This window comes from Volvox carteri (assembly GCF_000143455.1).
Source record: "Volvox carteri f. nagariensis unplaced genomic scaffold VOLCAscaffold_80, whole genome shotgun sequence".
Classification (NCBI taxonomy): domain Eukaryota; kingdom Viridiplantae; phylum Chlorophyta; class Chlorophyceae; order Chlamydomonadales; family Volvocaceae; genus Volvox; species Volvox carteri.
In genome coordinates this window covers 529,776-542,527 of record NW_003307623.1, presented here as the reverse complement: position 1 = coordinate 542,527, position 12,752 = coordinate 529,776, and the positions used below count along the sequence as shown (strand labels likewise).

The window sequence follows — 12,752 nt, the reverse complement described above, 5'->3', positions numbered from 1 at the left end:
TTTAGTTTTAGGGGTGTGTGGTGAACAGACTTACATAACGACACGTCCTGCTACTCTGTCTTTGGGGCTGAAGGTCCTTTCTGTCATCATCTTGTTAATGTGTTACTCCACTAAATGTTTAGGACCCACGACCATCTATTTATCTATCTATCTATTTATCTACATACTGTTTTCCGGTGTTGTGTGTTTGCTGAATTTTGTTTTATCTGTTCATCTGTCTGTCCGTCTGTCACCCTGCTTCCAGGTGGTGGTAGAGCGCAGCTGGGGTTCGGAGGAGGTGGCGCTGGCGGATTTGGGGCCCGGGGCCCAGGTGGAGGTGAGGGATGGGGGGGAGATGGAGGGGGGGAAAATCGGTTACTAACGGGGGGGTGACTAACTGGTTGACGGACCGGGTGCGTGTGTGCGTGTGTATGGAGGAGGGGAAAATCGGTGCGTATGTATGTATGTATGTATGTATGTATTATGTATGTATGGGGTAAAGGGCTAGGGGCAAGCCCGGGGGACCCGCAGCAAATACACATTACCCGGCAGACCGCACCCCCCCTTTCCCCCTTACCCCGGCGTTGGCAGTTGGTTGTAGTTCTTGCACACACACACACACACACACACACACACACACACATTTCCCCCGCACCCCCTCGTTTCAACTCCGCCCCGTCTCACGGGCAAGAAACCCCCCATCCTGCTTCCCCCCTCCTGACTCAGCTGCACGCGTTTCCGCAGCCCGCACCTCTGCGCACGCATACACACACACACGCGCGCGCCGTGCTCCCCTCCTCTCCCCTCCTCTCCCCGCTTTCCCCCCGTCTCCCCCCTAACCCCCCAGGTAACCCAGGTCATTGGTCGCGGCTTCTCGCCCCTCCTGGACAGCTATAACGGACTCACACACGCACTGGAGGTAGCGAAGCGACGTACCGGGGGTTGGCGGTTGGGGGTTGGGGGGTTGGCGGTTGGGGGTTGGGGGGTTGGCGGTCCATGGGGGTGTCTTCTTTGTGTGTGTGTTTACATATATGTGTGTGTATAACACCTTGGGTTGCGTTACCCCCCAAAGGTGTAACTCTGGAGGGGCCCATTCACAACTGGAGCCCTACCTGAGGGGCCCAACGGCCAGTGCAGGGCGTCTATATGTGTATGTATGTACATGTAGATATGTGAGTATGTGTGATGTATATATATGTATATGTATACATACATTAAATATACACTCATGTATATGCGTAGTGTGGTGGTGGGGAGGACGGACGGTGGTACGACATGCAGGTGTGGGGTGTTGGAACCTCCAAGCGTGGACGACCTCCTCCTCCTCCTCCTCCTCCCCATTTGCCAACCCCCCATCTCCCCCGCCGCCTTTACCCTCCTTTCATCTTTGTCCCCTCGTCCCTCCCTCTCACCCCCCCCCCCGCTTCGAGCTTCTTGAATATGATGACTCCTCCCCGCACCACCACCACACACACACACACGAAACACGAAACACAGCCAAAAACCCCGATCCCCCCCAATCCCCCACCAGGAGGGTCGCAACCTTGTGCTCATCGCCATGGGCACACGGGGTATGGCGGCCATCCGGTCCGCTCTCAACTGGCAGCCGGTGCTGGCGCACGCGTCCTCCCACTCCCTCACGGCTCTCTACTTGGCGCACTCGCCAGGGCGGGCGGCGTTCGTACCGGAGTGGGATAGCTGGCGGGAAGCGGGGGTGAGGGGGAAAAGGGGGGGAAAAGGGGGATTACGATGGTGCAAAACCCTAAGGAAACGATGCTGACATACATACGTGCAAAAAACATCGTTAACTGTGGTGGTGCCCCCGGGACGTGTGTGGGGGGGGTTGGGGGGTGGGGGGGAGGGGGAGGAGCAGAGAAGAAGAGACACGAAACGCCAGACGCGGGGATGTGGGGAGGGGGAGGTGGGCGTTTTAGGTATTCTTAAGGTTGTTTTTAGGGTTTTAGGGTCGGTCTTAGGGTTTAGCTCGTTGTGAGTGACATGGGATGCGGATTTGTGTATTTACCCCTCCCCACACACACACGCACGCCCACACGCGCACCCGTCTGGGCCCTCTTCTGCCCCCTTGCCGCCACCTAACGACCTATCGACAAACCTCCAACGGCATATCCGTGTGCCGTACACTGTCCGTACACAGATGCGGTTGCGGCCCCTATACACACACCCAGCAGCTGACGTGGACGACGATGCGATTGTCAATGGGGGAGGTGGCGGCGGTGCGGGCGGTAACGGGGCGCCTGGCGGACAGGGTGGCGACGTCAGCAGCAGCGGCAGTAGCAGTGGTGGTGTGACGGTGTACGGCACTTCCGGCGATTTAGATCACGGGCGGTGTATGGACCTCCTGCAGTTGGCTTTATTCGCTCAGGAGGGCGGTTTTGAAGGCAAGTACGGTTGTACGGATGTACGATGGGACTCTGCATCTCATTTTTCTCGGGCTAGATGCTCTCTCGTTTGGTCGCCGTGTCGAAACGCCTGCCTTTTCTATGGTTCCCGTGCTGTACGTCTGGTGTGTTTTCGTCGACACGTCTTCGGTGTTTTTTCCCCGCCCTGATTCCCCGTCCCCGGATTTCTCCTCCCCCCCCCGTTTCCCCCCCCCCCAAACACGCTCCGCACCTCCGTACCCGTACGGCAGGTGTATGTGGCGGCTCCTCCTCCCGCTGCTCCTTCCTCCTGGCGGGGCTGCCTGGGGACATGGCCTCCACACTGGCCAAGCAGCTCAGTGCCAAGGGGGTGGCGTACGAGCACATCCTGTTTGCCCAGTCGGACTTCTTCTAAGGGAGTGTCCCCACAGCATACCACAGCATACCACACCATAGCACAGCACAGCACAGCTAGCTCTGCACTGTCTCGTTAGGCCTTCCGCGCCCACCCAACACCCTACCGGTTGGGTGAGGGGGATAGCTGGGTGACGTGTTTTGTGTGTGTGGTGGGGGGGAGGTGGGGGGAGGTGAGGTGGAGAAGGGGGCAGGTGGGGATGACATTGATTGTGTTACAGGGGGCATGGGGAGTGAAACTGGGCCATGTGCGTCTGTATGTCACTGTATGCATGTGTGTGTTTGTGCGTGTGTCTCCTACTTGCTGTACTGCTGTGCGTGCCGCGCCGCGATCGCGTACTTGCGTGTATTGTACGACGAACTCCAACCCCTCCTCCCCAAGCTGATGGGATTTACCGTAACACTGGGGAGAAGGGGAGATGGGTTAGCCGACGCGGTCCCACCGGCGGCGTGCGTGGGGTGTGGCGGAGGTAACTGGTTACTCCGTTGCCGCGCGCCCTCTCTCCCCCCCTTTCTTTGTTTCTCTCTCTCCCCCGTCCACGTATACCCATCACCGCATGAAGCCCCGGCGGGGCGGGAGGGGGGGGGGAATGGGCCTCTGTGTGTTTCACATGGCGGAGCTCCCTTCCCCCCCCGCTCCCCCCTCCCGCGAGCAGCTTTTCCCCCCTTGTACGGCGGATAGGAGGTACAGCGCAGCCCTGTGGGAGTATATATATGTATATTCGACGTCACAGTAATTACAAGCCCATGGATATGTATGCGTGTCGAGTCGGCCAGGTGGCCAACACTTGCGAAGGGAGTTATTCCAGGAGGCCCGGTCACCTGTTTGGCGTTGTGTACAATAGCTTTTTTGTTGTCCTGTCTCCAACTTTGCCAATTTACCAGGAAAACTGGGAAAACTGGGTGAGAAAAAAGATTGTAACCCCCGCAACTGGAGGTTTCAAGTACGAAGCGTACGGCATATGTACCGCATCCATATCGTATATTGTACTAATAGCTGCGGAGCTCATGACTCGAACGTACGACCGCGTCAAATGGATTACAAGTTACAAGTTCCCGTCAAAGGGGGGAGGGGGGGGCGGGCCCGACTTGGGCTGCACCCCCAGCTCCTCGATCAGCTTCATCACCACCTCATCGTCCAGCCTGACGACACGCCGTTTAGCAGCAAAATGTTGAAAGGCGACCCACCTATTTCTGCAAGCCGGCAGGCTTCGGGAACTGTATTCCTGTTTTCGGGCCTTTCTGTACGACCCGAAGCGTTTGCCGATGTCTGAATTACACATAGAAATCAAAGGAGAAGTAATTAGCTCTACTTATTTGTAACGCCCTAGGGGTTGCCATGACATTTTAGCGTCACGTTCATTTTACCGTCTGTCGTACGCACGTGTTTTGTTCGATGCTACAGTCGTATGACGCGACAGGGTACAGCAACCCTAAGTATTAGGGTTGGGATAACCGGAGCTGTGCATCGGATCATCGCCCTCGCGCCGTACTTCTCCTGCCGCCGTGTCAAACGCGACCGCAACGTAATGTTCGTCTGCCCATGTTCGCTCTACGCTGTCAGCGGCCCGTCTGATCGTCTACAGCCGGAGAGGCACGCAAGCTATGCAGGCATCCTCTGCAACAGATTTTCTTAGGGGCCGTCGGAATCAGGTCTCTCCTAAATAAGCGTCCTCCGTGGCTTTTAGGCGTATAGAAATTGCCCTTGGGCCTTCGGCTCGTATGGGTAGTTTTACAGGTATGGGGTCACGGACTCCCAACCATGTACACACACACACACACACACACAGACACACAGATACACACACAGACAGACACACAGACACAGACACACACACACAATAAGTGTGGTACACCCGGGGTGTGGACAGGACTGACATTAGTGTGAGGCCCTGAACTTGGCACTGTCCATTGGCTATTGATGTTAAACAGCCAAGCGTGCGCGTCGAAAGTCCAACTTCGCCCGAGCCCATGGATTCAGCCTTGAGTCTGTTACAGGCCATACCGGCACAGCAGGGAAGCCAAATACCTTACAGCCCAAAGTCATCCCCTCGACCCCAAAACTTGACCACATACTTCTTAAACCTAAATAAAGTTATAGCCAAGCGCGCGCCATTGGCCGATGGCGCCATTGGCCGATGGCGCCATTGGCCGATGGCCAATCCTGGGATGTCGTCATCGCTGCCACCTGCTGCCGCAGCGATAGGTGGCATTTTCCAGCTCGCGAGGACTTTGCATCACCACAACATGGCCATGAGTTGAGGGTCCCAGCCGGCCATCCTTCTAAGGCTTCTGGGATATCTTCTTCAAGGCCTTGCAGATATTTTTTTGCAGGTTTTAGCCCGCTTTCTGCAGGCTAAAAGCTTTGCGTTCTCTCTTCCTAGTCGGTGTCGCTGTGACCTCTTTGCTCTTGAAAAACGTCGCGAAGGGATTGTCTATGTACTTCATTTGCAATAAAGGCTACATCAAAGAAGTGGGAGTTCACATGGAGCTATGTAAAGCGTGTAGAAAGCATTGGTGGCGTTTGCCTCTGCTTATAGGTGCGCTACGAGTCCGCGGTGCATGACTCCTTTGTACTGGAGGTATGCGGCCTAATGGTGGTATTATGTAGAGCTCCCCTGATTAAAAATATGCAGCAGTTTTATATTCCCAAACTTTAGACATTCTTACGGGGAGTTCGCAAGGTCCCCGTTTACGGCGGAAAGCCGCGCCGGCAGGTCCCCGGCCCTAAGAAAATCTGTTGCAGGGGATGCAGGCATAGGTCTATACATGGGAGCAGTTCAAATAATTTGTTTATGCTATATTGAAATAAAATTATATTGCTTTTATTTACGCAGATCGACACCTTGTACGTTATCCTGTGCCGTTCGCTTGTTCTGGGGACTTAAGGCCGCAACACGCGTTTGACCCCGCCAGCTCTGCCAGAGGCCTCCCATCTCTAACTCACGTGTTCAAAAAACATAGAGATTTTTTGGTGAATTTAAGATGAGGAAACCGCAGGCGCCGGACAAGATAGGCAGTACATTTGGTAAGAAGACGTTACAAACGGTTGCACATGTAAAGCGCAACTTTGCCAGTTGTTTGGGCTCTGGTAAATGTATCTACTATCAATGTTCTTTTAGGAACAGTATTTGTACCGATGACCTCGCACCGAAATCCCATCTGAATTGCAAAGAGAAAGGCGGTATTATTGGACGGAGTCCATCCCACTTGGAGCTGTGCCCAGATGCAGCTATGATAAGTTCTCTGTTGGACCCAATCCCTTAGTCCCATCCATGTCATTTGCTTGCTAAGTTGACGTGGATTGGCTTTCCCCCAGTCGCGTTCGAAAGGCAGGAACGAAATTACAAGTTAAAGACTGAAACCTTCTGGAAGCAATTGTAGGGCATAAAACCTTCCAGGGAGATGCGGCGATCGTACAGAAGGGACGTATGGCACCTCGCAGCCAGAATCATAGCTTATCACAGTTATCTGGATGTCCATAAGGGATATGCGCTTGTGGCTGCTCGTTGTTCTTCATTACTTTCTGCCAAAATGGCGTTAATCCTCCTTTCTTACAATATGTAACGTTTCCGTGGAAATGCCTTATTTGCAGTAGTTGACAGCTTGCGAGTTGTTTCTCATTATCATGACGTACACGCAAAGTGAAATCTTCCTGATATCTACTGCACAGTGTTAGGTAATTATAAGGCATACTTTAACACGGAAGGGGATGAGGTCTCCCAGTGGCATCGTCTTCTGCATATTGTGGCTGCTTAAAAGATACTGTTATGCCTTGAACGCCTCAGACATCTATGCAAGGTGCGGCACTGAAAAGCCTTAACTGCGCAGTAACCAGCCACATTGCTGACCAAGTACAGACGTCCAAGATTTACGGCTTTACGGCTCACAGCGGCATACACCAAATTTAATTGCAGGCTCTACTTGATGCAGCTCTGGTCTCAAACCGGCGGACCAACCTGGAATGCCGCGAACCAATGGGGCGCATCGGCGAACCCATGCGACTGGTCAGGTCAGCACGAAACCATAACTTGACGCAAAAGCTAAACATTTTAGAAAATTAAGCTTATACTTTTCAGCATGGTGAGCTGTATATCCATGCGATGTGCTGATCATCATGTTCGTCTACACCACACTTAAATCGCTAACCTGACAGGGCCCATCATCAGCCCCCTCGGCCCATAGCCGCGACTCTACCAACCCCTTCCAGAAGCAGAGAAGAAACACGCCCCATCCTGTAGCCAGCTCCGTCACAGGACAGTCAAAACCCCTCTCCACATTTTGAACAGCAAAACTTACCGCTGCTGCAGCATCCACAGCAGACGCAGCTATAGCTCCTGCAGTTGCAGAAGCAGCAACAGCAGTCACAGAAGCCGCAAATGTAGCAGCCGCAGTTTCGCAAGCCGCGGCAGTAGCAGGAGCCACAGCAGTAGCAGCCGCAGTTGCAGAAGCTGCAGCCGCACTAACAAGTAGACGTCATCACCACCTCTTTCACGTCGTACATTCCCCCGGCCTTTGACCGCGCGTTGACCAGTATTGCACCCTGCGGATGCACTGGGGCCCTTTCGGAAACCCACACACGGCCGTCACAGGGGTCAGCTGCTGCAAGTACAACTCATCCGCGTCGTACAGCCTGTCGTACATGACCTCGCCGTACCGGGATGCCGTACCCTCCGATGCCCAGGTGGGATGTCCAGAGCTGTTGTAAAGACGAGGCTATGGAATTGTGCGGAATTCTAGAGGGAGAAATAGCTAGCTATCCCTCTATCGCAATATGAGAGGCCTTAGGGGGTCTGCGGATTTTGTGTGGCCGCCATGTTTCTTGTTCCTGGGAGCTCATGCTCCGTTCTTTGCGTGTGTTAACTAACAACTCCTGGAGGACGCGTTACCCTCCAAAGGGTGCAACGGGCCCATACGAGCCGGGGGCGCAAGGGGCAGCCGAAGGCTCTCGGAAATACATGGATATTATAAAAACACTCTAGGAAAAAACTATATTTTCCTATCCCTCGAGAAAAGAAAAATAATTTGGACTAACCGAACTATCCAGATTTCTACGCCTTAGCAATGGTGTGTGCAGAACGTGGCGGCAGATGTCCGACTTATCGTCTCGCAAACATTCCCAACCTTACGTCCCGATTTCCCCACCCCGGGCCCCCGGTGGGACCCTCCCATCCCGAAGAATGTGTGATACATACGACGGTACGAAAATCTCTGATTCAGAAGCCTCCGGAATCTCTATGACAGCCGACGTTGGAACCTCCAACACAACCAACATAACCATCACGACAACGACCATGACAACCACCACAACTACCACCATTAGAAATGGTGATAATGCTCTACACCGCTGCTAATGCAAATGCTAATGCTGCTCTTGATTTTCCCCTGGATCATGCTGCTGCTACTGATACGTCTGCAAACTGTCTCATCCAAGCCGCCCAACCCACCCATCCCATCCCTCCAGCTACACACATACACATGCACATACACACTCTTGAACCTCTCCCTCTCCCCCGTTTCCCGCCCATTCCCCCCACGCACAGCTCGTACTTCCCTGCCAGAGAGAGGGTGACATCATGGGGATAGCTCTGGGGGGGTTCAACCTGGTGGGCGAGCTGCCCAAGGCCGCCCTGGAGCGGTTGCAACTGCAGGTCGTACTGCTAGCGGACAACCCTGGTGAGACAGTTGGTTAGCAGTTGGGGGCAGTACATGCTGTGGGATGTGTGAGGAAGATAACGAAGGAACGAGCGAACGAACCATCTCTCCTGCTGCACACACACACACATACACACACACATACACACACACATACACACACATACACACACATACACACACATACACACACATACACACACATACACACACATACACACACATACACACACATACACACACATACACACACATACACACACATACACACACATACATACACACACATACATACACACACATACACACACAGAGATTCAGTTTGGTTGTGCTGCTGCCGCGCCTGATGGCCAATTGCAGGTCTATACGGCGCTTTGCCACGTGCCGTACTGGAGGCCGACAACCTTATCTTGGTATGTTGGGGGGTTGTGGAAAAAACGGAGGACAGCAGCATGAGGTCGAGCTGCCCCGGGGGCCGCTCGCTGTTTCTGTTCCACTGCTCTGCACCGCGCGTCCAACAGCCTAACCCCCAATCAAACCAACTAACCAACCAACCACCTACTTATGTACTCGCAGGTTGACACGCGTAACACGTCTCTAACCTGCGACATCGCCGTCGCGAGACCTGTACTTGGCGGCAGTAGCAGCGCCGCGGATGCCGCCTGCGGGCTGCCTTCTGGATATGCCTTTGCGGCGTTGGGGGCGGTTGAGTCTGGTGGAACCGGTACGGCACATCGGGGTGGGCGGGCGGGTGGTAGGGGCCACCTGAGTTGAGGAGGTGGGGGTGAGGTGAGGGTAAATGTTGCCGAGGGCATGTCCAGGTTCAAAATCAGGGGGGGCATGAAGACGCGTACGTGGATATGCACACGAAACACACACACACACAGATAGACATACAAATAGACATACAGATACAAAGAATTCGCCAGAATCGGGTGTTACCCTGTACCTCATAATAATTATGTATAGTAATCGAGGTGGCCGGCGGGACAGGGGGGCTGAAGGTGGGCTGCTCTTCTGGAGGAAAGGATGGAAGGGGTTTCTTCTGAAATTTAACGCCCACGGGTGTACGAATGTCCATATGTCTGTATGCGTCTCTCTCAATGTATGTACATATATGTATATACACATATATACATACGTTTATATATGTATGTATATATATGTATGTATATGAACATATACATATATCTACATAAAATATATGGTTTTTTATGCCGATGTCTATATGTACATATATATGTACGTATGTGAAGGTAGGTGGGTGAGATTTCCCCGGTGTTGTTGTTGTTGCTGTTCTTCCCTAAACGGTGATAGCAGGCCGCTAACATCTCCTTTGTGAACACAACCCCTGTACACACATCAAACACATACATACATACAGACATCCTGCCACCTGGAGCCACCTACGCCTGTGCGCGCTACGCCTACCGCAACCATTCCACCACCTCTGCAGCCGCCGCCACGGTGGCGGCTGTGGCGATGGCGGCGCCGTCGTGGCTCGATGCCCTCCTTTCCCAGCAGCCGCAGCCGCCGCCGCCGTCGCAGCAGCCAACGGCGGCGGCGGCGGCAGCGGCCGTAGGTTCCGCTGCCGCCGTTTCCTCGGCCACACTTTTTCTATCGTCCCCTGGATTTTGGCTCTACCAGTCGTGTGTTTGCGTGGGTTTACCGGGGGACTTGGCGGCGGCTTCGGTGCCGCCGACACTGAGATGGGCTGACGTCAGCGGCGCTGGCGGTGCCGTTGGCAGCACCAGCGGGAAGGTGCTTCGGGCGACATGCCGAGCGAACGGCACATCGGAGGATGAGGTGCCGTCAGACGATAAGGGCGGGGTAAGAGCCGATTCCATTTCTTGACTTCAATTCCCGAAGCACTTCTCCCCCGCCCAATATACATACATACTTAATACACACACACGCGCGCGGCTCAGAACCGCGTCTGGTGCGCCATGTTATTTGCAATTTTTAAGGTGCTTGTAACCTCACATCCAGTCGAACACAGCGATAACATCAGGAAGGGAATCTCATGTCTTGATCTCTCCGGCAGTCTCAGCCCCCCAGTAGTTATTTGTTGGATCTGTGTTGCAATAAGTAAGTGGAGAAAGGCCACCGATACAGCAACTTCCACATGTTTGTATGTCGGTATGTATGTGGTGAGGACCTATTATTGCCCGACGGCCCCGGGTTCCTGCTGCGCTCAAGGGGGGCATCAGGCCAGCGGTCTTTGGCGGCGCGCTCGCCGCCGTTGGCGTCGTCACCGCCGCCGCCGCGGCCGCCTGCACTCTGTGCTTCGCCGTACCACTGCTTCGTTCGGGGAGAGTACTGCGGCTGTTATCAGTGTACGGCATGGCAGCCGGCGTCGCCGATGGTGGCGGCGGCGGTGGCGACACGCGGGGTTCACGAGGCTGGATGGCGGCGGCGGCGGCGGCGGCGGCGGCCCGCGCGGTTTCTTCCTCTGGGCGGCTTTCTGTCGATATATCGGATGCAGACGAGGCACCAGAGACACGAGGTTCGGCGGGCGGCGGCGGCGGCGGCGGAGAGCATGCAACGCGCCGTCGCATGGCAGCGCTTGGGAACAAGGTTGGCGGCGGTGGCGGTGGCAGTACGACAGGGGCAGTGTCGAGTCCGCTGCATCGGAACTCGAGACGGACCTCCCTGAAAGCGTCCGGTCCTCTTGGCAGCATGGATGCGAAGAGGGCCCATGCGCCGGGTGAGGGGGGAAAGGAGGCAGGGAGATCCATGTCTATGTATGTGAGTGAGTGCATGTGCGTGTGTATATGTATGGAGGTTAGAAGGAACAAAATCACCACATGGCTCCGGGTCAGGGGTCAGCCTTGTGCCCTCAAGAACAATCCGTGTGTGTGTCTGCTTATGTGTATGCAAATATCCGTGTGCTGCGGCTGTGCCATATGTCGTACAGGTTTCGGAGCATGCGGCGGACAAGAGGTCACGTTAGTGGCGACAGGTGCGTGTGCTGGCGCTGAGCCGCCAGCCGCCCATAGCTCCCTTTGTCAGCACAGTAATGTGCACACGCTGCCAGGGGGGTGGCGGAGGTGAGATTCCAACGCCAGGACCCCATTACGTGAGCATGTGTGGAAACAGAGATGTCTCCCATACCCAGAAAGCCCCATGGCTGGCAGTTGGCAGGTGTGAAGGAATGACGAACGCGACCTTGTATAAGTTGCTGGTGCCGCCCAGATGTCCGCTCAGCTTTCTGGTTGTGTTTCTATACACACGTACCCTTGGCTCTGTGTCCTGGGGATTCCGGGGTGGCAAATATGTATGTTGTTACAGGGTGGTTAACTTCGCCAGCGGCCCCTTTCCCGGGCAGTCCCTGCTCTCCCCTGCTAGAGGGGCACTCTAATCCGTCACCCCATCCGACTTCAGAATGTATTCGTTGGGTTCGGCAACTCACCACCAGCATCCAACCAAATATAGCGGATCAACGGCGCATCAACTTAGTTCCTGGTCAGCTCGCAAGTTGATTTATCACGTCCTACATCGTCCATATGATGGGGGGCCACCTCTCATTTCAACACTCCTCAAACACACGAGGAGCCGGCAGGCGGATTTGAACCCTGGTCGGCCAGGAGCAGAAGTCAGGCCTTAACCTCTGGCAAATATGTTCGGTCGGGGGGGTCTACTGCCACAAAACAATATTCTCTGTCTCGCTCGCCTCGAAGCGAGCTTCGAGTGACCTACCTGGGGCCTATGTCTTGCACTGCGTTAAGCCACAGGATTTGCTTGGGGTTTTGGGGGTTTATCCCTGTTTGCTTCATCTGGATTCCACTCATCCCACTAAGTGTCTACCTGCCCGCTGATTTGGGTCACATGCATGCATGTTTGAGAGAGAGTATTTTAGGGTTTTAGGGTTTTAGGCGGGTTTTCTTTAATGTACTTGATCTTCACCCCGTCCTCCTTCCAGTGATTTTTTTTTCATTTAGGGGGGGTCTCAATTTATTCCAACCTAAGTAACAAAGTTGCTAGCGTCGCCGTTATGTATTCCTTAAGAGTGGGGCGCTGGGGGGGGCTACGCCCCCCCCAGACCCCCCCCGATAAGTTACAACTCCCCTCATAGACCAAGAGGTCGGTAGTCGCTCTTCTTCATCAACGTGCAGGGGATGCAGCGCACTTTATCGTGCACTTCTCCGGCGTCCACGTCAGCATGCACAGGCTGGGCCCAGGGATACCTGGCGGCCCAGGCAATCTGCCATCTGTGGGGATTTTCCTTCTGCTTGTCCCGCCATGCACCGTCGCTCATGCCCTTGCGGATGCGCTGTGTCTGAGCCCGCTTGGCACTGCGAGCGCTCGGGTTGGGCGCCTCGCCGC

General features: G+C 54.7%; 2 protein-coding genes across 2 annotated transcripts in view; both read left to right on the top strand.

Moving 5' to 3' along the window:
- Positions 1–2,772, top strand: part of VOLCADRAFT_107842 (uncharacterized protein) — a gene marked incomplete at its 3' end in the record, with an annotated part of 5,318 nt that extends 2,546 nt beyond the window's left edge. The window contains exons 6-10 of the mRNA XM_002957823.1: positions 245–316; positions 827–898; positions 1,511–1,693; positions 2,135–2,390; positions 2,630–2,772. Of these exons, the coding sequence (XP_002957869.1) occupies positions 245–316; positions 827–898; positions 1,511–1,693; positions 2,135–2,390; positions 2,630–2,772 (726 nt within the window). The remainder of the gene's footprint in view (positions 1–244; positions 317–826; positions 899–1,510; positions 1,694–2,134; positions 2,391–2,629) is intronic.
- Positions 2,773–6,565: 3,793 nt separating this feature from the next.
- The window catches only part of VOLCADRAFT_99000 (uncharacterized protein), a gene marked incomplete at both ends in the record, with an annotated part of 22,120 nt that continues 15,933 nt past the window's right edge, over positions 6,566–12,752 (top strand). Inside the window, 9 exons of the mRNA XM_002957822.1 lie at positions 6,566–6,572; positions 7,364–7,455; positions 8,315–8,447; positions 8,787–8,839; positions 9,003–9,150; positions 9,314–9,430; positions 9,883–10,256; positions 10,626–11,133; positions 11,344–11,388. Of these exons, the coding sequence (XP_002957868.1) occupies positions 6,566–6,572; positions 7,364–7,455; positions 8,315–8,447; positions 8,787–8,839; positions 9,003–9,150; positions 9,314–9,430; positions 9,883–10,256; positions 10,626–11,133; positions 11,344–11,388 (1,477 nt within the window). The remainder of the gene's footprint in view (positions 6,573–7,363; positions 7,456–8,314; positions 8,448–8,786; positions 8,840–9,002; positions 9,151–9,313; positions 9,431–9,882; positions 10,257–10,625; positions 11,134–11,343; positions 11,389–12,752) is intronic.